Raw genomic sequence first — 24,523 nt, 5'->3', positions numbered from 1 at the left:
GCAGGTAATGGAATTCACTGAACAGCCATCCTCTGATGCTTTCCCAGCACATTAGCCATGAGCTGGATTGGAAGTGGGGTATCCAGGACTTGAACCAACACCCATATGGGATGCCAGCGCCACAGGCAGCAGCTTAACCCGCTACACCACAGTGCCAGCCCCAAGAGACCAGATGATTACAGACAATTCACTGGGGCTGATAAGAGTTCAGTCAGTATCTGGAAATTTTTAACCATGTACTTTATTGGATGTTAACATCAAAGAAGGAATATTTTAAAAGTAAAGTCAAACCTTTAAGTTAATAATATTTTCAAGTTAACCACATAAAAATGTATTACTTTACATCTCCCCATGCTGTACACCCTATAACTGTACAGAAACTTCTGCATTTCAAAGCACTTGTCACTTATAAAGTGAAAGTGTTCAAAATGCTAGGTAAAAATCTTCCATGTTTAAAAAACAATACTCCTTTGGAATATTTCTCTTCCTTGTGCTTATAGATGACCTGAAATATCAAGCCAAAGTTCCTGGAAACTTTTCTGGAAAAAAATCATAGTAGACAAGGGCTAAGTGCAGACATAAGCAGCTCCATTTTATAGACAAAGTTTCGACCTTCCATTTTATTCCACTGGACTTCTTTGAATGGTCCACGAAGATGATTCCATTTGTTATCCTGTAAAACATCACTTTTTGGAAGATCTTTACACTGGTTACGAGGAAACTGAACCATGATCTTGCTGCCACTTTCAGGCCCATTACGAACTGTGGAGATAAACAAAAATATGAATATATTCATTTTCCAAACTAGAAAATAACAAAGATAAATGATACAACTTCACTCTACTATGAATACAAAAACCTTTATCCGTACTTTTATATATACATGTCTATCCATATACATGTGTATACATACACATAAATACACACACACACACATACACACACACCCCAGGCTGGGATAAATATTCATGAATTACTCTGTGCTATAAAGATGAAGCAAATGTAAATTTTGGCCTATACATTTTCAGGAAGTCACCTATATCTGTTAATTCATTCGATAATTCAATTAGAATCAGGACTGACAGTGAACTCAAAAGGCCTCCATAGCCTTGGCAACTCATGACAGGAGCCTAGGGTGATTACTGATGCCATAAACAAGAGTGTCAATTTGTTAAGTCAACAACAGGAGTCACTGTGCACTTACTCCTCATGTAGGATCTCTGTCCTTAATGTGCTGTACATTGTGATCTAATGCTATAACTAGTACTCAAACAGTATTTTACACTTTATGTTTCTGTGTGGGTGCAAACTGTTGAAAGCTTATTTAATATATACTAAACTGATATTCTGTATATAAAGATAATTGAAAATGAATCTTGATGTGGATGGAAGGAGAGAGGGAGCGGGAGAGGGGAGGGTTGTGGGTGGGAGGGGAGTTATGGGGGAGGGGAAAGCCATTGTAATCCATAAGCTGTACTTTGGAAATTTATATTCATTAAATAAAAGCTAAAAAAAAAAAAAAAAAAGAATCAGGACTGAGAAGAGATGAAGGGAATTAAGAACTTCATGACTGGAGCTGGTGCTGTGGTGTAGTGGGTAAAGCCACCACCTGCAGTGCTGTCACCCTAAATGGGCACCAGTTCAAAACCCAGCTGCTCAACTACTGATCCGGCTCTCTGCTATGGCCTGAGAAAATAGGGGAAGATGCCCAAGTCCTTAGGCCTCTGCCACCCACATGGAAGACCAGGATGGAATTCTTCATCTGGCCTAGACCTGGCGGTTGTGGACATTTGGGGAGTAAACCAGGGGAAGGAAGATCTGTCTCTCCCTCTAACTCTACCTTTCAAATAAATAAATACATCTTGAAAAAAAAAATTCCCTATTTTAATGACGTTTTAACTATTAGGAAAGAAGCAAAGCGTCCTACCTGCTACACTTCCCATCCATTTCCCTGCTGGTGTGCCCAGGAAGGCAGTAGAGGATGACCCAAGTACTTGGGCCCCTGCACCCATGTGGGAGACCAGGAAGAAGCTCCTGGCTCCTTGCTTCAGTTTGGTCCAGCTCTGGCCATTGTGGCCATTTAGGCAGAGATGTTCCAGAAGATGGAAGATTTTTCTGTCTATCCCTCTCTGTAACTTTGACTCTCAGATAAATAAAATAAATCTTTAAAAAAAAGTTAAAAAAAACAAAGGGCATACTATATTTAAAAAATATTTATTCAGAACAAATATTAGGAAACACTATCACACTATAACCATGGTACTCCAAATGTAAGTTTCAGCTAGAAAATATATGTGTGAGTACCTACTAAAATGCCCACTCACAGCAGATGCTTAATAAAATATTTCTCATCCCTGTCCTATCCCATTACCATTTTTAGGATCCAATATTATCCTTCCCACATGTAGCCATACATTTTCTTTTATTCATTATAGGTTCACGACAGCAAGAATAACAATGCTGATGGACACTTTTCAGATGATCTACTAGGCAAATATGCTGCCGTATTCTTGTTCTGAATAATAGCTATGATCAAATGTTTATGGTAAATACAACATTTACTTACTGCAGAAATAAATTATTCTTAAATATATTTAGTTATTAAAAAGCTAAATGTTAAAGCCAAACTCCCAATGGTTCCTTGACATTCAAAGCAGCACCGAATACCTGAAATAGCATAGTCGCCACTCGGGGAGGCCACTGTTATGGCCGAGGCATTGCCAATGCTCTCGATGGGCCCAAGTCCCACATGGTTACTGAAGCTGAGTACCTGCCAGCCCATCACCTTGGCTAGCTGTTGAACTGCATGCACCTGATGCTGTGACATCTGTGAATGAAAACGGAAACTTGAATGACAAACCACATAGATACTCACTTTGCAGGAACCTGACAACATGACTGTAAACTTTCACTGGGGTTTTCACTGCCTAGGCAACAACTCTATCTTATGTTTGAGAAACCCTCCCCTATATGACTATCAGGTAGAAGAAGCAGGACCCCATCTTCCATTGCAGAAGCTAAAATCACCAGATACTTGCTTTCTCTACCCACTACGGCCAGCTGGAGGCTCCCGCCTAGAACTTGATTGTAATATTAAAAGTGGCAGGTATGCTGAACAACCTCCAGGTGCCCTGAAGGGGCACCCTATTATCTCTCTCCACCCTATTATCTTCCTGGGAAGCTGACCTATATGGTTACATTAACAGCTTCTTATGACCTCTGGCATGAGGCTAGCTCAGGTAACGGGAGCCATGCAAGTAACGGGAGCTATCCAGTGGGATTCTTCAGGATGGCCAGGTCGAGTGAGGCCACCATCTTTATTCCCTGGTACCCTCGCTGTGAAGCTGTCTAGGCTAGCTAAATGTCTTGACAAAAGGGGGCCTGTTCTATGTGACTCTTCCTTTCAGGATTCCTTTAACTTCACTTCTCCCTCCCGTTAACCCCAGCTTAGAACTGGTTACTAACCCTGGGGCCTGGCTACCACGAGTAGCAGGTTACCACACTACCCATGATGGCTCTTCTACATATACAACTTAAATATGAAGTTTCTTCAAATTTGGAGAAAACAGAATTAAGGCATTTATTTTGATGCAAAAAACTTTTTAAAAAAATCCACACACAGATTTTTTCATAATACATACTTCCCATAAGCTTTTTTTTTTTTTTTTTTTTTGTCTCCTTTGACAGGCAGAGTGGACAGTGAGAGAGAGAGAGACAGAGAGAAAGGTCTTCCTTTTCCATTGATTCACCCTCCAACAGCTGCCGTGGCCAGCGCACTGCAGCCAGCGCACCGCACTGATCCGAAGGCAGGAAGGAGCCAGGTGCTCATCCTGGTCTCCCATGGGGTGCAGGGCCCAAGGAGTTGGGCCATCCTCCACTGCCCTCCCGGGCCACAGCAGAGCTGGCCTGGAAGAGGGGCAACCAGGACAGAATCCGGCGCCCCGACTGGGACTAGAACCCGGTGTGCCAGTGCCACAAGCAGAGGATTAGCCTAGTGAGCCACGGCGCCGGCCTTTCCCATAAGCTTTTAAGACCCTTGTGGATCCTTAGTCAACAGATTTCCCGAGATCACCCTCCAGGGCACGGCACTGTTCCTTAAGACTCTGAATGCATGCTGCCAGCAGTAGTGAAGGCATTAGTGCCAGGGCAGCAATTTCCCTGGCTGTGGTTCTCTTCCTTTGGTCCAATCCATTTGCAAACCTTGTTCTCTTGATTTGTTATTGACTCTAGGGTACAACTAATAGCACTCCATTACATTTCTCTGTGTACTTAAGCTAACCAAAACTATTTTGGATGCAACCAGCCAAGAGCTATCATGTTCCACAAATGCATTTTATATTATGTGGCACTAAAGAAGCAAATTAGCAGGGCCAGCAGCATGGCATAGTGGATTAAGCCTCAGCCTGCAATGCCAGCATCCCATATGGGTGCTGGTTCTAGTCCTGGCCTCTTCACTTCTGATCCAGTTCCTTGCTAATGTGCCTGGGAAAGCAGCAGAAGATAGTTCAAGTGCTAGAGCCCCTGCACTCATATGGGGGACCTAGACGGGGATAAACTAGGTCCTGGCTTCGCCCTGGTTTGGCCCTGGTTGTGGCAGCCATTCGGGGAGTGAACCAGTGAATGGAAGATCTCTCCCTCTCTCTCTCTCTCTCTCTCCCTCTCTTTTCAAATAATAAATAAAAAAATCTTTTTTTAAAAAAAGTAAATTAGTATATGAGATTATTGCTCCTGGGATACACACAGACTATATATACTTTTTAATTATGTAGAAAAAAATAGAATCTTACATTTTCCCTTTCTCTAGTTTTCTTGGGTTAATACTAATCCACTTTCATGTGGTACCAAAGAGGTTGTAAATCTTGGCAAATAAATTACTTGCTAGTCTCAGAAACAGGTCCTTCATCTTAAACACAAACTGAGTAGAAACAAATCTATAGTCTATTAACACTTTCAGTTAGCAAGTAAGTTGAAAATGTGCCCTAAAATTAAATAGCAGAAGATATGGCTTTCTTCTTATACAATTTGCTACATTTGAATTATCTCTTACTCAATTTGTACAATAAGCAGTTATAGGGCCGGCGCTGTGGCTCAGTAGGTTAATCTTCCGCCTTGCGGCACCGGCACACTGGGTTCTAGTCCCGGTTGGGGCACCGGATTCTGTCCCAATTGCCCCTCTTCCAGGCCAGCTCTCTGCTATGGCCTGGGAGTGCAGTGGAGGATGGCCCAAGTGCTTGGGCCCTGCACCCGCATGGGAGACCAGGAGAAACACCTGGCTCCTGGCTTCGGATCAGCATGGTGTGCCGGCTGCCCAGCACCGGCCGCAGCGGCCATTGGAGGGTGAACCAACGGCAAAAAGGAAGACCTTTCTCTCTGTCTCTCTCTCTCTCACACTATCCACTCTGCCTGTCAAAAAAACAAAAACAAAAACAAAAAACAATAAGCACTTATGAGGAAGGAGCTTAAGACTTAGAGACTGGGGCTGGCACATGGCATAGCAGGTAAAGCTTCAGTCATACAGTCATATGGATGCTGGTTCAAGTTTCAAGTCCCGGCTGCTCCACTTCCGATCAAGCTCCTTGCTAATGTTCCTGGGAAAGCCGTGAGAGATGGCCCAAGTGCTTGGGCCCCTGCACCTACGTGGGAAACTCGGAAGAAGCTCCAGGTTCCTGGCTGCAGATCAGCCCAGCTCTGGCCATTGCAGCCATTTGGGGAGTGAACTAGTGAACTGCAACTCTGCCTTTCAAATAAATAAATAAATCTTTAAAAAATTTTAAAAAAGACTCAGAGACTGCAGCTATTACCTGAGACAGAAGAAAATCCTGTAGTTCCTGCTCCTGATGAGACAGTGTAATTACTCTTCCATCTCTGTGCACAACTCGGATCTGCTCAACTCCAATATTCAACTGCAGCTGAATAGACCTTCAGAGACACATATACTAAAAATCAGAAACGTTCAAAATTATTTTACACAATACCACAGACAAAAACCTTAACATCAAAGAAAAACAATAGTTTTAATATCCTATGCCAACATTCATGGGAGGAGTCTTGCTGTGTTTAACCAGTCAGACTTACCCCAGACCACACTGAATACCAGCCTACTCAGATAGAGCACGGAAGCACAGCTTGTCAGCAGGCCAGTATCAGAGGCTCTCTATGGCAGTCCTTGTGGCAGGAGAGGCAGCTGTAGCCACAGCAGCAGATCCTGTGTCCTTGCATCACGATCCATATTGTGTATACGTGGGACCTGCCCTGGCTCAGAAACCTCATTCTTCATGGGAGCCATGGCTCCTGTAACAACTCCATAGGCATAGTTTCCCAGCTCCCCACAAGACTGCTGTGCCCATTTTTAAAAAGCACCCCATCCAGGGAAGTCCATGGGCAACCCATCAGGTATTTAAAATTCTTCTCAATCCAGATTCATTTTACCAATTTGGAATCACTTTCACTATATGCAATTTTGCTTAGTAATACAGATGGTATCGTTCCTTATCAGGTTGCCAAAGGATTAGAGTTATAGTTAACCAAAGGTCAAATTCTAATACAGAATGGGGAAAAAAAAATTTTTAACCTTCTCCTGAAATAAATCAGCAAACAAGTCAGAATATATACACTCCATTCAGTTGGCTTAGATCAAAGGAACGCATAAATAGCCACGAAGTCACATGCAGACAATGGCATTCTTCCAAATCAACTGACAAAATTGTAGCACGTAACATGCAAGAAATTGAACATCCCCCAAATCAAGTAATCTAGATGAACAAATGAAGAAAAAAAACCAGCATTGTTGTGGCCCCTTTGATAGTATGTCTTGTTTCTAACTTTGTTTTATAAATATTTGGAAATAAAGCATATGACAAAATCTACATAAAATTATAAATTTCATAAAGTTTGCAGTTTTATTTTTCCAAGAAAAATACAAATCAGAAGGCTTAAATACATGTATTCTTTTAACTTGTATATTTGATCTTATGCTTCTTTATGACTTTTCATTTTAAAAAAGAGTGCTTTAAAATCTCAACACAAAAAATAGCATTAAAACTTAATTTTTTGCTCCCTCTCCTAAGGGCAATGATTTTGTGTTCTATGACATGTTTCCCTCATTATGGATAGTCATGTCACTCTGAAATAAGGCAACTAACGTGAAAAATAAAAAGCACTAACAGACCATGACAAATATAAGTGGCTGGCTCAGAATGACTTCGGAAAGAGGACTCAGCTATATTTTGCCAGCTGTTAAGTTTTCAAGAAGCTTAAATGGAATCCCCATCAAACACCCTTTGATGGCTACTAGCCAACTGTATTAACTTGAGAATGTAAATTAAGTAGACTGCATCTTTCTGAATGGACACACAGCTATCAGTCTGGTTTTACGGGCATAATCATGAAACAGATTAGACTAAGGAAAATATCAGATCAGGAGAGAACCACAAAACTTAGGATATTCTAAGCACAACACAGGAAGTATAGGATCTAATATAAATGGCCCTTCTCACTTTAAATATACTGGACTTGCCACAGCTTCTAAATAAGACCTGAAGCAAACCTGGAGTCTAAGCAGGTAAGGCAACCTTCTGTTGGGTTTGTTTTACTGTAGCTCAATTATGCGACATTTACCTCAAACATTTTTAGACATTCTTGCAAATATTCTATGGTTGATACAATTTACTGGAATATTATGCTACCACAGCAAATAAAAATAAAAAGCAAACATTGAAGCAACTGAATACATTAAATGCATTACTTTAATTCTGAACACTTACTTGCATATTTGTTCATATCCTTGTGATGTAATTAAAACTTTCACACTTGATTCATAAACATCATTGATATTTGACCAGTGAGCCTGTATCTGAGGATCCTCAATGCGACTTGCTAAGCTGTCAATGGTTGCAGCAGTTCTTTAAAAAGGAAAGTTAAAATTTAAATCACAATACAAAATGATATACGCCACTCATTAATTTTATGAAAATTTAAAAACTGGATGACTACTTCTAGAAAATACTAACATCTGAAAAAGAAAGATTTTTAAGAGAGGTAGAGGTGGATCTGAGAACCTCTTGCACATCATGTTAGCGTGCTGGTTCTTAGCTTCACACCACAGTACACTTACATCACCTAACCCAATTACCACATTCATGATGGGTTTACTCCCTTCTAACCACGTTCGGTTTCTCCTACTCAGGAAAGCTTACCAGGACACAAATGAAAAGGATAATTCAGTGGGTATTAACCTAACATAATCATTCATAAATGTCAGTACTTGATCCCTGGAACGCACCCACACCTAGACTCATTACTATAATGGAATTATAAGAGAAGGTACAGACATTTTACACAATTAAAACCTTATACACCAAAACAGAAAAATATGGTAAATACAAAAGAGAAATATGATTCATTAAGTGCTCATGGTTATCAAAGGCTGTACTAAGTGCTTTCATGAATTACAACACCTAGTCTTATTAATAGCCTTGTGCACTGGGTAGGCACCATTAGCATCTCCATTTTCCAAAAGAGAATAAAGTTTAGCAATGTTAACCAACTGGATCAAGATCACATAGCTATAAATGGTGTGATAAAACCTGGGAATGGAAATCCAGAGCCAAAAACCTGGGTATCTAACTCTAAAGCTGGTAATTTTTCCTTCCTATCTTACACACACCCATCAATAGCTGCCGCTTAGAGCTGAAGCAATAATCATGTAAATTAACCAAACAACCTTAGCTTGTAACTATCTGATTTAAGTATTTTATTAGAAAGAGAAAGAAAAGCCTAGAGATATTGAGAAGAGCCAGTGTTGACCACTGGTTCAGGGTTTGTTTGTTTACACTGCTGCTCTAGTACTGGTTTCTTAGTCTGGTAACTTTCTTTTGTTCTCCCATGATTTGTTTCCCTAACAATTCTGCAAAATTCCTACAGCAGACAGTGTTCCACTCAGTGTTACATAGACCAATAAAATGGAAATAGAAAATTTTCAGCAAACAAGAATTAGGAAAATAAAAATCATACCGTATTACATAACTATTAAAATATTTTTAAAAGTACTCAATAAAAGGTGAAAACCTATACAAGTAAAGGAAGGATAATAAAATTTTATGATCTCAGATTAAAAAAATACATCTTTAGTAAAAATACACATAAAAATAGTAGGTTAACAGCAGATCTCACCATATATGGTATTAAATGGTGTTTTTTTCATTATACTTTGTGTAAGTTGGAACTTTTTTTATAACTAGGGGAAAGTAACTTCTATAAAGCTTTGCCTCTTGCAAGAGTGTATTTACTACTCTGAAGTTCATAATGGTTCTGAAGACAGCTATTTCCATGCCTGTTTATTTTAAGAATATTTTTCTTTATGGTCAATCAGAAGTTTACAAGACAACAATACACTCAAGACAGTACCTTTGTAATTGAAATGGGTAAATGGAAAATAACAATAACCACATAATATTTTATTGTTTACCAAATGACCAAAATTAATGTGCTAATGAAACCATGTCTGTATAAATAAGACAAAAAACTGAAAACCAAAAATAACATCAACTACTAAATGACAATGTACCATGCTTGAAATCCTGGCATACTATCAATGCAACTTTTTTAAGCAGCGTGTATAAAGGAAAGAAAATGAGCTTGGGAGCTACACAGACTTGGGCAGAAATCCTGATTTTGTCACTTTTTAGCTGTAACCTGGAGCAGGTTGTGCGACTCCTCTAAGGCTCAATCTTCTCATCAGTAAGAATGGGTTAATACCATCTGCTCTGATGAGCAAGATTTAAATAAGTCAACAGAGAGGCAAGTACGTTCCAAACTCTAGGATGTGTAACAAATGAAAAAAAGACAGTGTGGGGCTCGGTGTTGTGGCTCAGCGGATTACTGCTGGAATGCTAGCATGTGGAATTTTAGTTTGAGTCCTGGCTGCTCCACTTCCTATCCAGATCCCTGCTAATGCACCTGGGAGAGAAGATGACCCCAGTGCTTGGGACCCTGTACCCACATGGGAGACCAAGATGAAGCTCCTGGCTGTTGTGGCCATTTGGGGACTGAACCAATGAATGGAAAGTATCTCTTTCTCCGTCTCTCCCTTTCTGTAACTTTGCCTTTCAAATAAATAAAATAATAAGCCTATAAAACAAAAAGATTTAAACCAATTCGCAAATAATTATCTCATGGACAAGTTACTGAAGATGACAGGTTTACATTCCTCATCAGTCATCCTTGCAAAATTTTAGTGCCACTACTAGAAACAATATATTTAGTTTGATGGGCCATGGATCTTAGTCTTTCTCATACTCAACAGGACCAGCCTGTTGAGTTGACTATAATCTGAGCTAGCCTCTTTTCTCTGGAATGAAAGGTTAAAGTACTCTAGAAATAACATAGATGAAATAATACAAAAAAACACTACAATTTCAAAGAAACGTGGTAACTTTGTTCAGCCTTACCTACTCCTCAGAAAAATATGCTTTGCTTGTTTAATGATTTTCTCCAGAAGGCCTTCACTGGATTGTAAAGAATTAATTTCATTTTTATCAAAAGCCTGGGGACCTGAAAGTCTCATTCTCTTGTGGCCGAAGGGTGCACTTGCTGGATGAGGCATCATGATGGAACTCAAGGTCTGTTTATGAAACTAACAGAAACAGCCAGTTCAAGTCATCAGTATGCATGTAGTAAACAATACAATAGTTCATCAAAGCACAGCTCACATTTTAAAAACACTGAAAGCAATGCAATTTGAACCACATATAAAAGCAATCCTGGCACAGAGATAAATGCTAGTATAATGCAAGTCTATAGAGAAAAGTCCCTCTGAAATTATAGTTTTTAGTTTTAACAAGTATTCTTCATTGAGTCTCATTAACAGAACACATGCAATCTATAGTTATTAAATTATACTAGGGCACATCAAAAACTTTCTGGAATATTAAAAATAAGTTTATTTTGGGGAAAGAAACTTTGAAAGCCATGCTTATCTAACTTTGAAGTTTACAAACCTAGCTGCCTAATAGAAGCCCCTGAAGATAGGTTAAGACGCCTAGAACGCCAGCATCCCTATGGGCGCCAGTTCGAGTCCCAGCTGCTTCACTTACCATCCAGTTCCCTGCTAATGCACCTACGAAAGCAGCAGAAGATGGCCCAAGTGCTTGGGCTCCTGCTGTCCACGCGGGAGACCTAGAATAAGCTCCTGTCTTCGGTCTGGCCAAGCCCTGGCCATTGCGGCCATTTAGGGAGGGAATGAGTGGATGAAGACCTCTCTCTCTCTGCTCCTTCCTCTCCCCCTTTTGTAACTCTGCCTGTCAAATATATACATAAATCTTCCAAAAAAAAAAAAAACCTGGTCCTGGGGCTGGTGTTGTGGCTCAGAGGATAAAGCTGCAGCCTGTAATGCCAGCAACCCATACGGGTGCCAGTTCGTGTCCAGGTGCTCTACTTCAGATCCAGCTCCCTGCTAAGTCCTGGGAAAAGCAGCAGAAGATGGCCCAAGTGCTTGGGCCCTCACTATCCATGTGGGAGATCTGGAATAAGTTCCTGTCTTTGGCCTGATCCAGCCCTAGCTGTCATAGCCATCTGGGGAGTGACCAGCAGATGGAAGACCTCTCTCTTGTAACTCTTTCAAATAAATAAATTAATCTTTAACAAAATGTTAAAAAATAAAAACACTGACCCTTACTCCATCACAATCAACTCAATCAGATTTTGGGGTACGTACAAGGCTGGAATCTATATATCTATGAAGTTTCTCAGGAGGTTCTACAAAAATTAGCCTAAACTGCAAACCAGCACTCTGGAAACACAACTTTGGACTATGTCTTGAAGTCACTGAATATTTCCATTCTCAAGCAGTGGCAAAATATGCTCCCTTGTCTCCTACCATCAAAATGACCCTTCCCACTGGAGCCATTAGCATATACTTCGTATACCTCCACTATAAAACCTGCTGTATATTTCTTTCAGTATAAGGAATGCTTGGGAAAAGGGACAGTACTCTGATTATCTGTGTTATCTTAGCACACAGCAAGGTTCCTTCAAATCAGATAGTGAATGTTGCTGCTATGTGAATAATCAAGACTCAGTACAAGAAGTTTGCGCAAATCCACTGCCTTAGACAATTCAAAGAAAGACATTTATTTCATTACCTCTCTAATCAGTAGATGCAAATTGTGCTCTAACACATAAAGGTGATCTTCTGGACTTTGCTTCTCAGAGGCAGACTTTTGAGATTTCTTATCATTTGAGGAATGGCACAAAGAAATGGATAACTGCAAGCCTATTCATAAAAAAGAAACAGGACAGGGGTAAACAATCTACAATGCGGAAACGCACAAACTGTCTTCATGAATGACAATCACAGCCTATTCTCAAAACACATACTCTATGGGGCCAGCGCTGTGGCATAGAGGGTAAGGCCATCGCCTGAAGTGCCAGCATCTTATATGGATGCCCTTTCGAGCCCCAGCTGCTCCACTTCCAGTCCAGCTCTCTGCTATGGCCTGGGAAAGCTGCGGATGGCCCAGGTCCTTAGGCCCCTGCACCCATGTGGGAGACCTGGAGGAGGCTCCTGGCTCCTGGCTTCGGACAGGCGCAGCTCCGGCCGTTGCAGCCATCTGGGAAGTGCACCAGTGGATGGAGGACCTCTCTCTCTGTGTAACTCTTTTGAATAAATAAAATCTTAAAAAAAAAAAAAAATACTCTAAACTTAATGATCAAGTCCATGATTAACATTTGCCCATCATTTATGAATACAATAAACTGCTATGTATTTTTTTTAAGATTTTATTTATTTATTTGAGAGGTAGAGTTACAGACAGTGAGAGGGAGAGACAGAAAGGTCTTCCGTCCACTGGTTCACTCCCCAAATGGCCTTAATGGCCGGAGCTGTGCTGATCTGAAGCCAGGAGCCAGGAGCTTCCTCTGGTCTCCCACATGCGTGCAGCGGCCCAAGGACCTGAGCCATCCTCCACTGCTCTCTCAGGCAACAGCAGAGAGCTGGACCGGAAGAAGAGCATATATGAGATGCATATGAGATGCCGGTGCTGCAGGCAGAGGATAAACCTACTGTGCCATGGTGCCGGCCCCACTACTATGTATCTTAACAATTCAAATTCTGTTGCCCTGTAACATGACCATTGATTTTCACTTGTGGTTAAAGAGTGGTGAACAGAAGTTACATAGTCATTTACTTATTCCTGCTCTAAAAAAACAAAACCAAGGCCAGGCATTTGGTCTAGCAAAGATGCTGGTTAGATTCCTGCATCTGGGGCTGGCACTATGACGTAGTGGGTAAAGCTGTTGCCTGTAATGCTGGCATCCCATATGGACACTGGTTCGAGTCCCAGCTGCTCTGGCCATTGTGGCCATCTGGGGAGTGAAGCAGCAGATAGAAGACTTCTCTCTCTCTCTGCCTCAGCCTCTCTCTAACTCTGCCTTTTAAATAAAATAAATGAATTCCTACATCTGGGGCTGGTGTTGGGTGCACTGGGTTAAAGCCTCGGCCTGCTGGTATCCCATATGGGTGCCAGTTCGGGTCCCGGCTGTTTCTCTTCCAGCTCCCTGCTAATGTGCCTGGGAGGGCAGTGGGAGATGGCCCAGGTGCTTGGGCCCCTGCACCCACATTGGAGACTGGAAAGATGCTCCTGGCTCCTCCAGGCTTTGGCCTGGACCAGCCCTAGTCGTAACAGCCATTTGGGAAGTGAACCAGTGGAAGGAAGACCTCTCTCTGTCTCCACCTCTCTCTGTAGCTCTGCCTTTCAAATAAATAAAAGGAAAGAAAGGGAAGGAAGGGAAGGAAGGAAAGGAAGGAAGGTAGATTCCTGCATTCCACATCAGAGTGCCTGGCTTCTGACTTTAATGGCTTCTGACTTTAACCTGGCCTGGCCCCAGATGTTGCGAGCATTTTAGACTTAGAATAACACTTGTCCCAATGTAACATTTTTTTTATTATTATTGACATCTCTTGAGACAACAAGGAAGGATCTCTGAAAAAATATCATTTCAAAGCAACTGCTGCTGGAAGGGCTAATAGCCTAGCAGTTACTATGCCCTCACTATATCACAGTACCTGGGTTAGATGCCCAGTTCTGGTCAGCTTCCTGTCAGCGCAGGCCCTGGAAGGCAGTGGTGGTAGCTGAAATAATTGGGTTCCTACCACCTACATATGATACCTGGAGTGAGTTCTCAACTCCTGAATATAGCCAGGCCTAGTCCTAGCTGTGTAGGTGTGAATCAATGGACTGAACATTCTGTCTCTCACATTAATAAATATTAAAATTAAAAAACCCAACTGTTGATGAACAGTAACCATGCTAGTGCAAATTTATATATATATATATATATATATAGTTTTACAATCCAGGAGTTACACTACTTAGAACGCAAATAGAACTAGTGGTGTAGTCTGTGTTACATGCTTTATTGGCTACCATTACAGATCGTATACAACATCTTTGCTCTTATTGTTTTCCCAATACACCCAAACCACCCCCTTTTGTTCTATTCCCCAAATCACAAAGTCCTATTTATAGGTCTCAAAAGGGTTGGTTGCTCTTACTTGGAAAGGGCTGAGAGATAATCTGGTTTTTCACCACAATGTGAGGGATCTGTGACTTAATTTGAACAGCTTCTCGAGAAAGCTGTGCAAAAATTTCTTTACACAAGAGAACATTTTGTGCTGCTTCTAATTTTGTCTGCCAATGTGGGGAACCTGAAAGAATAAATACATGGATATCAATTATCCACAATATTATGTATTAACCAGTTTAAATATTGACATCAATACATGACAATAGTTCAGAAAACACTGATTTACAGCATATTCCTTCCAAAAATACAAAAATTTCATTTCTTTTAAACAGAAAAACTAGTAAATGAATTAAATCTTAAAAAAAAAATCTGCACAGCTACTAATAGTCTACTTAAAAATTACAGAGAGTAGATTTCCAATTTTTCTTACTCCAAAGCACCTATTTTTCCTAAATAGATTCACCTTCAGTTTATGTGTAAATCAAAGCTCAGATAAGATTAGAGGTTAGAAGATATAACATAACTATACCTGGTTTGGATTTGGGCAAAGGTCGTTTGAAGAGGTTAACTGTGCCAAGATCACCTATGTCTGGAGCCTGCTTTTGAATTGAAACCTATGTGACAATAAAAACATTAAAAAAATGTTAGCAGATTAGCTTCATGGCTACTAATATGAAATTAGTCAACAAATACTTTGACAAATACCTTGATATATGCAGATCCCTCTAAATCACTAGGAATTTGGACATCAAGGGGACAATAATCTTCAGGTATCTTCTTATCTAGATCAATATCTGTATTCTTTATTACTTCAAATGTACCATGATGGGGAAAGAGAGACCCTAATGGGGTATTTAAAAATAGGAAAAAAAAGTTAACATATTGACATAATAATTAAGTATATGATACTTTATATCCACACCATTAAATCATAAATTAAATTCCCACTAAACATATGTGATTTGAGGCACTCAAGCAGGAATGGACAGCAAAGGAAGAAACACGGAAAGTTAATCAGCTTAAAAAAAACCCTTAGTCTAATGGTACTATTATAATACAAGGTACACAGGCCATCCTAGTTGTCCTATTCAAGTCAAGTTTTAATAAAAATGGTTGTAACTCTAGAAATCAGTTCCTCAGAATTAAACCTTAGGAATGAAATACTTCTGGAGCTCAGCTTCTGTAACGTAATTGTAAATGATGTGTTCCGACTCCAGCAACAGAAAAATAAAGTGCACACATTTTTTCCATCTGTACCTAAATTTTCACATTTCTCGTGTAGTTCAGAAGTTGGGGTATTTTTTTTCTTGGACTGCTGAATTTTTCTGAGAAATGGATGGTTAAATTTTACTGCTATATTATAACAGAGGAAGAAGATGTTCAAGAGCATCTCACAACTGAAAACACTGTAATCAAATTCTTTCAAATCAGGAGTAATAACTGACTCAGTGACTTGTACAAGAAGCACCTACACATTTTTACTTCTGGAAAAGAACATATCTAAAACTAAAACATCTTGATGAATTCATTTCTGTCATGGGAATTAACCTTCAGAATGCAGAGGCACTTGGGTCCTCCAGCATTTGTCTTAATTATCTCACCTTAGCCTCTTTTAATTTTTTTCCAAAGATTTATTTATTTATTTGGAAAACAGAGCTACAGAGAGGCAGACAGAGAGGTCTTCCATCTGCTGGTTCACTCCCCAAATGGCAGCAACGGCCACAGCTGCGCTGACCCAAAGCCAGGAGCTTCTTCTGGGTCTACCACGTGGGCGCAGGGGCCCAAAGACTTGGGCCATCTTCCACTGTTTTCCCAGGCACATTAGCAGGGAGCTGGATTGGAAGTGGAGGAGCTGGGACTCAAATTGGCACCTGTATAGGATGTCTGCCATGCCACAGCACCAGCCCTTATCCTCCTTTAATTTTAGGATAATGAAGGTTTGCTCTGGTAATGAATCATTTTAGATATCACTCTAAACTTTATTGCAACTATTACAACCAGAGCTCCTTGTCTCATCATTTGGCATTCAAAGCCTTTACCACACTGAGCTGTGAACCTTACCAATTTTTACTAAATAGCTGCCCTGATTATCCCACAGCAATTTACAAGGCACTGCCATCATTATCTTATAAAGCTGCCTATTACAACTCAGCAACAAAGAATTTATACCAAAGGATTTGAATTCAACATCATCCAACTTTCATGTATTTCAAAAAAGCACATTCTTTAAGTATGTTCTTTTGGCTGAAGGACAAAAAGAAAATCCAGTGCTTTCACCATCCTTTCTCTTCATCTAGGAATGTGAAGACAGGTTAGCAGACTAAAGAGGTGCAAAAAGAATGAGGAAGAATAGAAATGTTTCTCTTAGCCTTTCACATGCGGTTTTTAAGGGTTTTAAGTAAGGCCACAGAAGAGTCTGGTTCTACCTTATTTCTGATTTAAATGTCAATTATAGTTCAGGGTGTGTTAGCAAACAAACAAATTACATCTTTGAACTTTCCGACAAATGTACCTAAAAGGTTTTCAAATTAGGCTCTGATAAGAGTGCCTCTGGATTATGCTTACAGAGATTAAAATTTTAAAAGGTAATATGTAGCTGAGAAACATCAGAGAAAGATGTGTAACATAACAATCAACCCTATAGACCTACACAAAAATGTTTTTAACGATTATCTGTACCTGCACTTCTGTAGCTCAGATCTCCAAGAATTTTATCTCCAACCTTTCTGAGTTTCCAGTGTTGCCTTAGTCTCAAAAGTTCAGAGTTGAAGTCTCTCTGCAGCTTGTTTTCCTGGTTTTCAGTAACTGATTTAGTCAGTCTTTCTGCCCCCTTCAATAGAATCTGTGCTGCTCCTGCAAGTGACTTCTTCTTGGAAATCAACTGCAGTGTCTGAGGATTACAGCAAAACAAAAAGCCACTCTAAACCTGCAGTTTGTATTATTTTAAAAAGACTTTAAAATTATACACGAAAATATTTACTCTAGAAAAAATTTAGAACTTAAAGAAAAACAAAGTAGGGGAGGGAGAAGTACACAGAACAATGCTTTTAAAAAAACAAGCTATTTCTTTGGTCAACTCACATAAAGACTTACATTAAACCAAAAACACAAGGACTGGAAGTCAGAACTACCCACTGCGTCAACTCTGCCCAGCCTACAGTGGAGTCCTCTTATATGTATTGGTTTTCCTTTCCTTATATGCTCCCCCTCAACCCTGTTTCCATGTATATTTTTGCGGCCCTCAGTGTACTTTTGATTAGTACATAATCTCTGCTTGAATGCAATCCATATGATGGCAGAAACCACTATATCCACAGGCCCTAAAATAATATCTAGCACATATTTGATTTAATGAGTAAATGAATGACTAATGAGTATAATTATGAAATTATATTACTACAAACCATTATAATACTTTTAGAATTAGAACTGAAATAATGCATTAACATCATATACATTTCCAAGAATGTTTTGGAAAACTGGTCACAAACTAAAATCCATATCATATATGAGAATACTTTAAAAATATCATGAAAAAAATGGAATTAAAAGTTTATTTTGGGGGCTGGCGTTGTGGCATAGCAGGATGCTTCCCGCAACACTAGCATCCCATACGGGCAGCTGTTCAAGTCTCAGTTGCTCTTTTTCTGATCTAGCTTCCTGCTAATGGTCTGGGAAAAACAGAAGAAGATGGCCCAAGCACTTGGGCCCTTGCCACCCACATGGGAGACCTGGAAGAAACTCCTAGCTCCTGGCTCCTGGCTCTGGCCTGGCCCAGTCCCAGCCACTGCAGCCATCTAAGCAGTAAACCAGTGGATGGGAGATCTCAATCTCGATCAATCGATCTCTCTCGCTGTAAATAAACAAATCTTCAAAAATAAAAGGCTTATTTTGGTGTAAAAAATTTTTTGACATCAGGCAGTTTTTTCATAATATGCATTTTCCATCAAGTTTTTGGAGATGCCATTATATAATACAAACAGAGAGCACAATCACCACCGAAGGTGATTAACCAGATATATTTCCAAAAAACTAGGTTTAATGAAAGAAAGTTTTAGCTATGTGAAAATCACAATCATATAAAATGCCACAGACATCTTTTGACTGTAAAAGGGAACCTAACGCAAAGATCCTGGAGATTCTAAGAAGTTACTGGTGGCTCCTCTCTGGGAAAAGTGCAGAATGGTGGAAGTGCGGGTGAGACTGGAGTTCTAGATCTCAGTTCTCTAACTACCGGATTAACTGCAACCTGAGCACAACACAAATCTCTCTGCGCTCTAGTCTTCCACCTGAAAAGTGAAAGAAGCAGATTTAATGAATGCTAGGAAGTCTTCCAGAACAATGTGCCTGAAGTCTGAAACTATTATTCACTTGATTTTATTTATAAACAGCTGCCTTTCCACCAATAACTTGGTCATGATTAACATGGCTCTGATACTTGTCTTCCTTATGACCTCTTAAGTGGTCACCAATTCTTCTGCTGTTGCCTCTTTTTCATCTTCAAATATTCAAAAATTGAATACTTTTTTTTTTTTTTTTATTTTTGACAGGCAGAGTGGACAGTGAGAGAGAGAGACAGAGAGAGAAAGGTCTTCCTTTGCTGTTGGTTCACCCTCCAATGGCCGCCGCTGCAGCCAGCGCACCGCGCTGATCCGATGGCAGGAGCCAGGATCCAGGTGCTTTTCCTGGTCTCCCATGGGGTGCAGGGCCCAAGCACCTGGGCCATCCTCCACTGCACTCCGTGGCCATAGCAGAGAGCTGGCCTGGAAGAGGGGCAACCGGACAGAATCCGGCGCCCCGACCGGGACTAGAACCCGGTGTGCCGGCGCCGCAAGGTGGAGGATTAGCCTATTGAGCCACGGCGCCGGCTTGAATACTTTTTTTTAAACCAAATATCAACAATTCTACACAGCTTTCAATATTATCCTCAATTTGGTTTACCTTTTTTTTTTCTTTTTTTTTTTTTTTTTTTGACAGGCAGAGTGTATAGTGAGAGAGAGACAAAGAGAAAGGTCTTCCTTTGCCATTGGTTCACCCCTCCAATGGCCACCACGGCTGGCACGCTGCGGCCGGCGCACTGCGCTGATCCGAAGGCAGGAACCAGGTACTTATCCTGGTCTCCCATGGGGTGCAGGGCCCAAGCACTTGGGCCATCCTCCACTGCCTTCCCAGGCCACTGCAGAGAGCTGGCCTGGAAGAGGGGCAACCGGGAAAGAATCCGGCGCCCCGACCGGGACTAGAATCCAGTGTGCCGGTGCCACTAGGTAGAGGATTAGCCTATTGAGCCGCGGCGCCGCGCTGATTTACCTTTTCTAACCAGTCCTTTATAAAAGGTGGGGAGATTAGAAAGGAAAACTGAGACTTATAGAAAATAATTTGCTGGGGCCGGTACTGTGGTGCAGCAGGTAAAGCCACCGCCTGCAGAGCCGGCATCCCATATGGGTGCTGGTTCGAGTCCCGGTTGCTCCACTTCTGATCTAGCTCTCTGCTATGTTCTGGGAAAACAGTAGAAGATAGTCCAAGTCCTTGGGCCCCTGCACCCATGTGGGAGACCTGGAAGGAACTCCTGGCTCCTGGCTTCGGATCAGCACAGCTCTGGCTGTTGTGGCCAATTGAGGAGTGAACCAGCGGATGGAAGACACCTCTCTCTCTCTCTCTCTCTGTCTCTCCTTCTTTCTGTGTAATTCTTTCAAGTAAAATAAATAAATCTTTAAAATAATAATAATAATAATTTGCTTAAGGTCTCAAAGCTAATGAAATATGATATGAATCCAGGTCTTTTTGCCTCCAAAGCCTTTTTATCACCACATTTCTATGGTTTTTTTTTTTTTTTTTTTTTTTGACAGGTAGAGTTATAGACACTGAGAGAGAAGAGACAGAGAGAAAGGTCTTCCTTCCATTGGTTCACCCCCCAAATGGCCACAACAGTCAGAGCTGCACCGATCCAAAGCCAGAAGCCAGGTGCCTCCTCCTGGTCTCCCATGTGGGTGCAGGGGTCCAAGCACTTGGGCCATCCTCCTCTGCCCTCTCAGGCCACAACAGAGAGCTGGACTGGAAGAGGAGCAACCGGGACCAGAACCCAGCGCCCATATGGGATGCTGGTGCCATAGGGAGAGGGTTAACCAAGTGAGCCATGGTGCCGGCCCCCACATTTCTATGTAATGTATCATAGATCAATGATCCAAGCTGTAAGAATCTGTTAATATTTGGGAACCCTTGAAGTATTACATTATTAATGAAACTTAACTCTTCTAAAGGTATCCAATAAAAAATAGATATAGGAGGTACAGTGTTATACCTTTGTTCTGGATCAGTTAAGTTTGTAAATCTTCATCTGGACTTAATTTTGCAAGAAAGGAAAAGGTAACAATAAGCACACAGACAAAAAATGATTGTAGAACTTAATAGTAAAAAATAGCTATTCTTCAAATACCTGTTTTGCAGCAAGTGCATCCTGAGAGACGGGATCAAGAGTCATAAACTTTTTATCCCTAACAATACTGAGAACATCATAGAGAACACACATCTCTGTCAAGGCACTTCTCAAATTGTTCCTCACTGAGTCCCAAGGCCAAAGGGAAGGCTGAAATTTTACCAACCCTAAAAAGAGAAAAAGAATTACAGAAGTATTGGTTACACTGAATAAAAGAAAATTCATTTAGAAAGTTAAAAGTATTAACAAGAGAAATAATGAATTTTATTTCAACTTACTCTTTTATCCCATTTCCTGCATCCTTTCTTGAATCTCTCTTAACATTTAAAGTGGCATTCATACAACGTCAAACAAATAGCACATCTAACTTCTACAGGATGAATCTTTAATTACAACAGTATAGGGTAGGCAGTCTATCTTTCAAAACTCATACAAATCTTTTTTTTAAAAAAAAACTTTTTCTTCCAGCTTTTGGAACTTGAATTAAGTAATTGTGGAAAATTTCCAAAGTACAGAAAGGCATAAAACCAAAAATGACCTTTAATGCCATTATTAGCATTTCTCCCTTTTTTTAAAGTAAAATACATGCTCACTGTATAAAATTCAAACAATGGAGAACTAGAGAATAGTTTTCTTTCACTCCCCATCTAATTCTCTCCTCTCTTCAGGATCACCATTAACATCTAGAGGGACCAATGTGGTGGCATAGTGGGCTAAGCCTCTGCCTACGGCACCAGTATCCCATATGGACGCCAGTTTGAGTCCCAGCTGCTCCTCTTCCGATCCAGCTCTTTGCTGCGGTCTGGGAAAGCAGTAAAACAAGACCCAAGTGCTTGGGCCCCTGCACCTGCATGAGAGAACTGGAAAAAGCTCCAGGTTCCTGGCTTCAGATCAGCCCAGCTCCGGCCACTGCGGCCATTTGGGGAGTTAATTAGCGGAGGGAAGACCTTTCTCTCTGTCTCTCCCTCTCTCTGTCTATAACTATGCCTCTCAAATAAATAAAATCTTTAAAAAAAAAATCTAGAGCACAGCCTTTCAAAGGTTCTTCTACATATTTATATGTATATATATATATATTCCCATTTTCTAAGATTTGTCTTTTTCTCCACTTAAATGTCATGGATACTTCCAAACAGTACATAATAGATCCACTTCCTTCTTTTACTACTGATGTTATAAAGCATGATGTACGATATATTTAACCACTCTAATATAATAGACCTGCAGACTGTTTCCAACAATGCCCATGGTAGTTATCTTCAACATTTACCTGCATAGATGGACAACTTTTTCTGTAGGCTAAATTCTTAGAGGTAATATTAGTGGATCAAAAGAGCTGCACATTTAAAACTCTGGAACACAGGCTGGCACTGTGGCAGGTAAAGCTGCCACATGTGGTGCTGGCATCCCATATGGGCACGGGTTTAATTCCTGGCTGTTGCACTTCCAATCCAGCTCCCTGCTAATGGACCTGGAAAAGCAGTGGAAGATGGCCCAAGTCCACATGCACCCATGTGTGAGACCCGGAAGAAGCTTCTGGCTGCTGGCTTTGGTCCATTGTGGCCATTTGGGGAGTGAACCAGCAGACAGAAGATCTCTCACTATAACTCTGCCTTTCAAATAAATAAATAAATCTTAAAAAAAAAAATTCTGATACACATTACACTGCCAAAACAACTAACAAAAGTCTCAACTAATTGACAGTCCCAAAACTGAATAGTAATATTTTATATTTCTGCCATTACAATGCAAGAAGATAATATGTTAATGATGTTTCACTTTGCTTCTCCCCACTAGTCAGACTGAGTTATCTCATGCTTACTAGCATCTGCAGTCTACGAGTGATTGTTTATACCTCTGGCCTATTTTTCCAAACAGCTTTCTTTTCAGCCTCTTTGAATATCAGAGTTATCAACCAGTTGTGTGTGACCTGTGTTGCAAATACTTTTTCCAGTCTGTCACTTACTGTCTTACTTTATGTATGACATCTTTTCCCATTATTTTTAAATATCATGAAATTGATACATCTATCTTTTCCTTTATAACATCTATTTCCTATCTTAAGATCTGTCCTATTACTAAAGTTAAATGACTATTCTTTTATTATTTCTTCCAACATCTTGTTTTTCCCTCTTGTCATTTGGCACTTTAATCCCCATGGAAATTTTTTTTGTGTGAGTTCTGAAGTAATATTTAACCATGTCCCCCAAATGCACCTCTAATTGTCCAAACATCAGCAGTCTGGAATGCCATCTTTGAATTCCAATTGATGGGTCTTTTGCATAAAGCAAAAATTGTGATTTCAAGAAACATTCCTGACAAAAATGAGAACCTGGAACCCACTCATATTATTTCAATTCTTTCCTAAGTAGTCTCCTGGCTTCCAATCTGGCTTCCTCTATACATCATTTACAAAGACTAAAGTCGTCTTTAAGAAAACCATTCGTCTCTACATAGAAATCTTCTGAAAGTTGACTCCAGTTGTCCTTCTAATAAAAGCCAAACGCTTATCCACCCTGGCCTCCCAGGCTCTACATCATCTGCCCCATCACTGCGGCCAACACAGCCCTCAACAGATGCTACTATCATCTCCACACTGCACGAGGAAGCAAAGTGTAACATTCGCCCAAGGTCAGACGGCAATCAGCGGCAGAACCGCGAACCCACAGGGCCCTTACCCGCCAAGCGTGCCCCACGACGGGCGCGCGATGAAACGGAATGATCCAAACTCTCCACCAGTGACAATGTCTCAAAGGACCCCCTCCCTCCAGGAGACCCGCACAAGAGGAGGCGTAGGTCAAGCAGTGTCTTAACTGTCGGGTAGCAAGACGACGATCACGCACACAATGACGACTGCGCCCAGGAGATGCTTTCGAAGGACCCACGCCCAGCATCTCGTCCAGCTCAGGAGAGAGGCAGGGGCATTTCACCCGGACAGGCGCACGGGCCTTACCTTCCTCGTCGTCCTGGTCCGCGCTGGACCCGGCGCCAGCCCAGTCCTGCGCGTCGCCCTCCGCCCCCGCCGCCTCCTCCTCCTCGGAGCCCGAACCCTGGCTGAAGTCGATGCGCTGGGCCAGCCGCGCCAGATTCTGCGACATGGACAGCGGCTGCAGGTAAGTCTCGGTGCCATCCAGGCCCACCTCTTGGACCTGCTTCTCGCAGGCCGATTCGATGCTGATCCGAACCGCGCGCACCCCCGACATGCTGGTGGCGTCGGCGAGCAATGGGGGGTAGCCCCGCGCGAGCCGAAAACCGAGGTAGATGCTGAGCCGCCTCTGAGGGGAAGCCGGAACCCAGACCGCGGACGCTAGGGAAACCAAACGCAGCTCTGCAGCCGGAAACAAAGCCCGAAACCCAGCGAAGTTCCCAGAATGCACTGCAAGGTTCCCGCTCCGTGTCTCTCCGAACGAAACTGGGCAGGCGCTACAGACAAGGGCTTCCGGTGAATCCCAGTACAGGGTCGGACGAACTTCCGGGCGTGTGGAGGGCTCCTCCGGCAGCTACCGTGAAGGAGGGATCTAGGTTCCGAGAGCGTGCAAACCCAAAGGTCAGATTTGGGGCTTTCAA

The 24,523-nt window shown here is 41.4% G+C and overlaps 1 protein-coding gene across 1 annotated transcript; it reads right to left on the bottom strand.

Annotated features, from left to right (window-relative positions):
- Positions 1-225: 225 nt before the first annotated feature.
- Positions 226-24,523, bottom strand: MED17 (mediator complex subunit 17). Its single transcript, XM_070076770.2, has 12 exons — positions 23,910-24,523; positions 20,957-21,123; positions 17,203-17,413; positions 15,229-15,365; positions 15,053-15,137; positions 14,552-14,704; positions 12,141-12,271; positions 10,449-10,633; positions 7,764-7,901; positions 5,802-5,919; positions 2,668-2,827; positions 226-762 (listed from the first exon to the last, which is right to left on the bottom strand). The coding sequence occupies exons 1-12, from the start codon at positions 24,157-24,159 to the stop codon at positions 551-553; spliced, it is 1,947 nt and encodes a 648-aa protein (XP_069932871.1). The 5' UTR covers positions 24,160-24,523; the 3' UTR covers positions 226-550.

The sequence above is a fragment of the Oryctolagus cuniculus genome, chromosome 1, assembly GCF_051225735.1.
Source record: "Oryctolagus cuniculus isolate XC-2025 breed Fujian yellow rabbit chromosome 1, ASM5122573v1, whole genome shotgun sequence".
Taxonomy (NCBI): domain Eukaryota; kingdom Metazoa; phylum Chordata; class Mammalia; order Lagomorpha; family Leporidae; genus Oryctolagus; species Oryctolagus cuniculus.
Note: the sequence above shows the minus strand (reverse complement) of the source record. Positions and strands in the feature narration are given on the sequence as shown.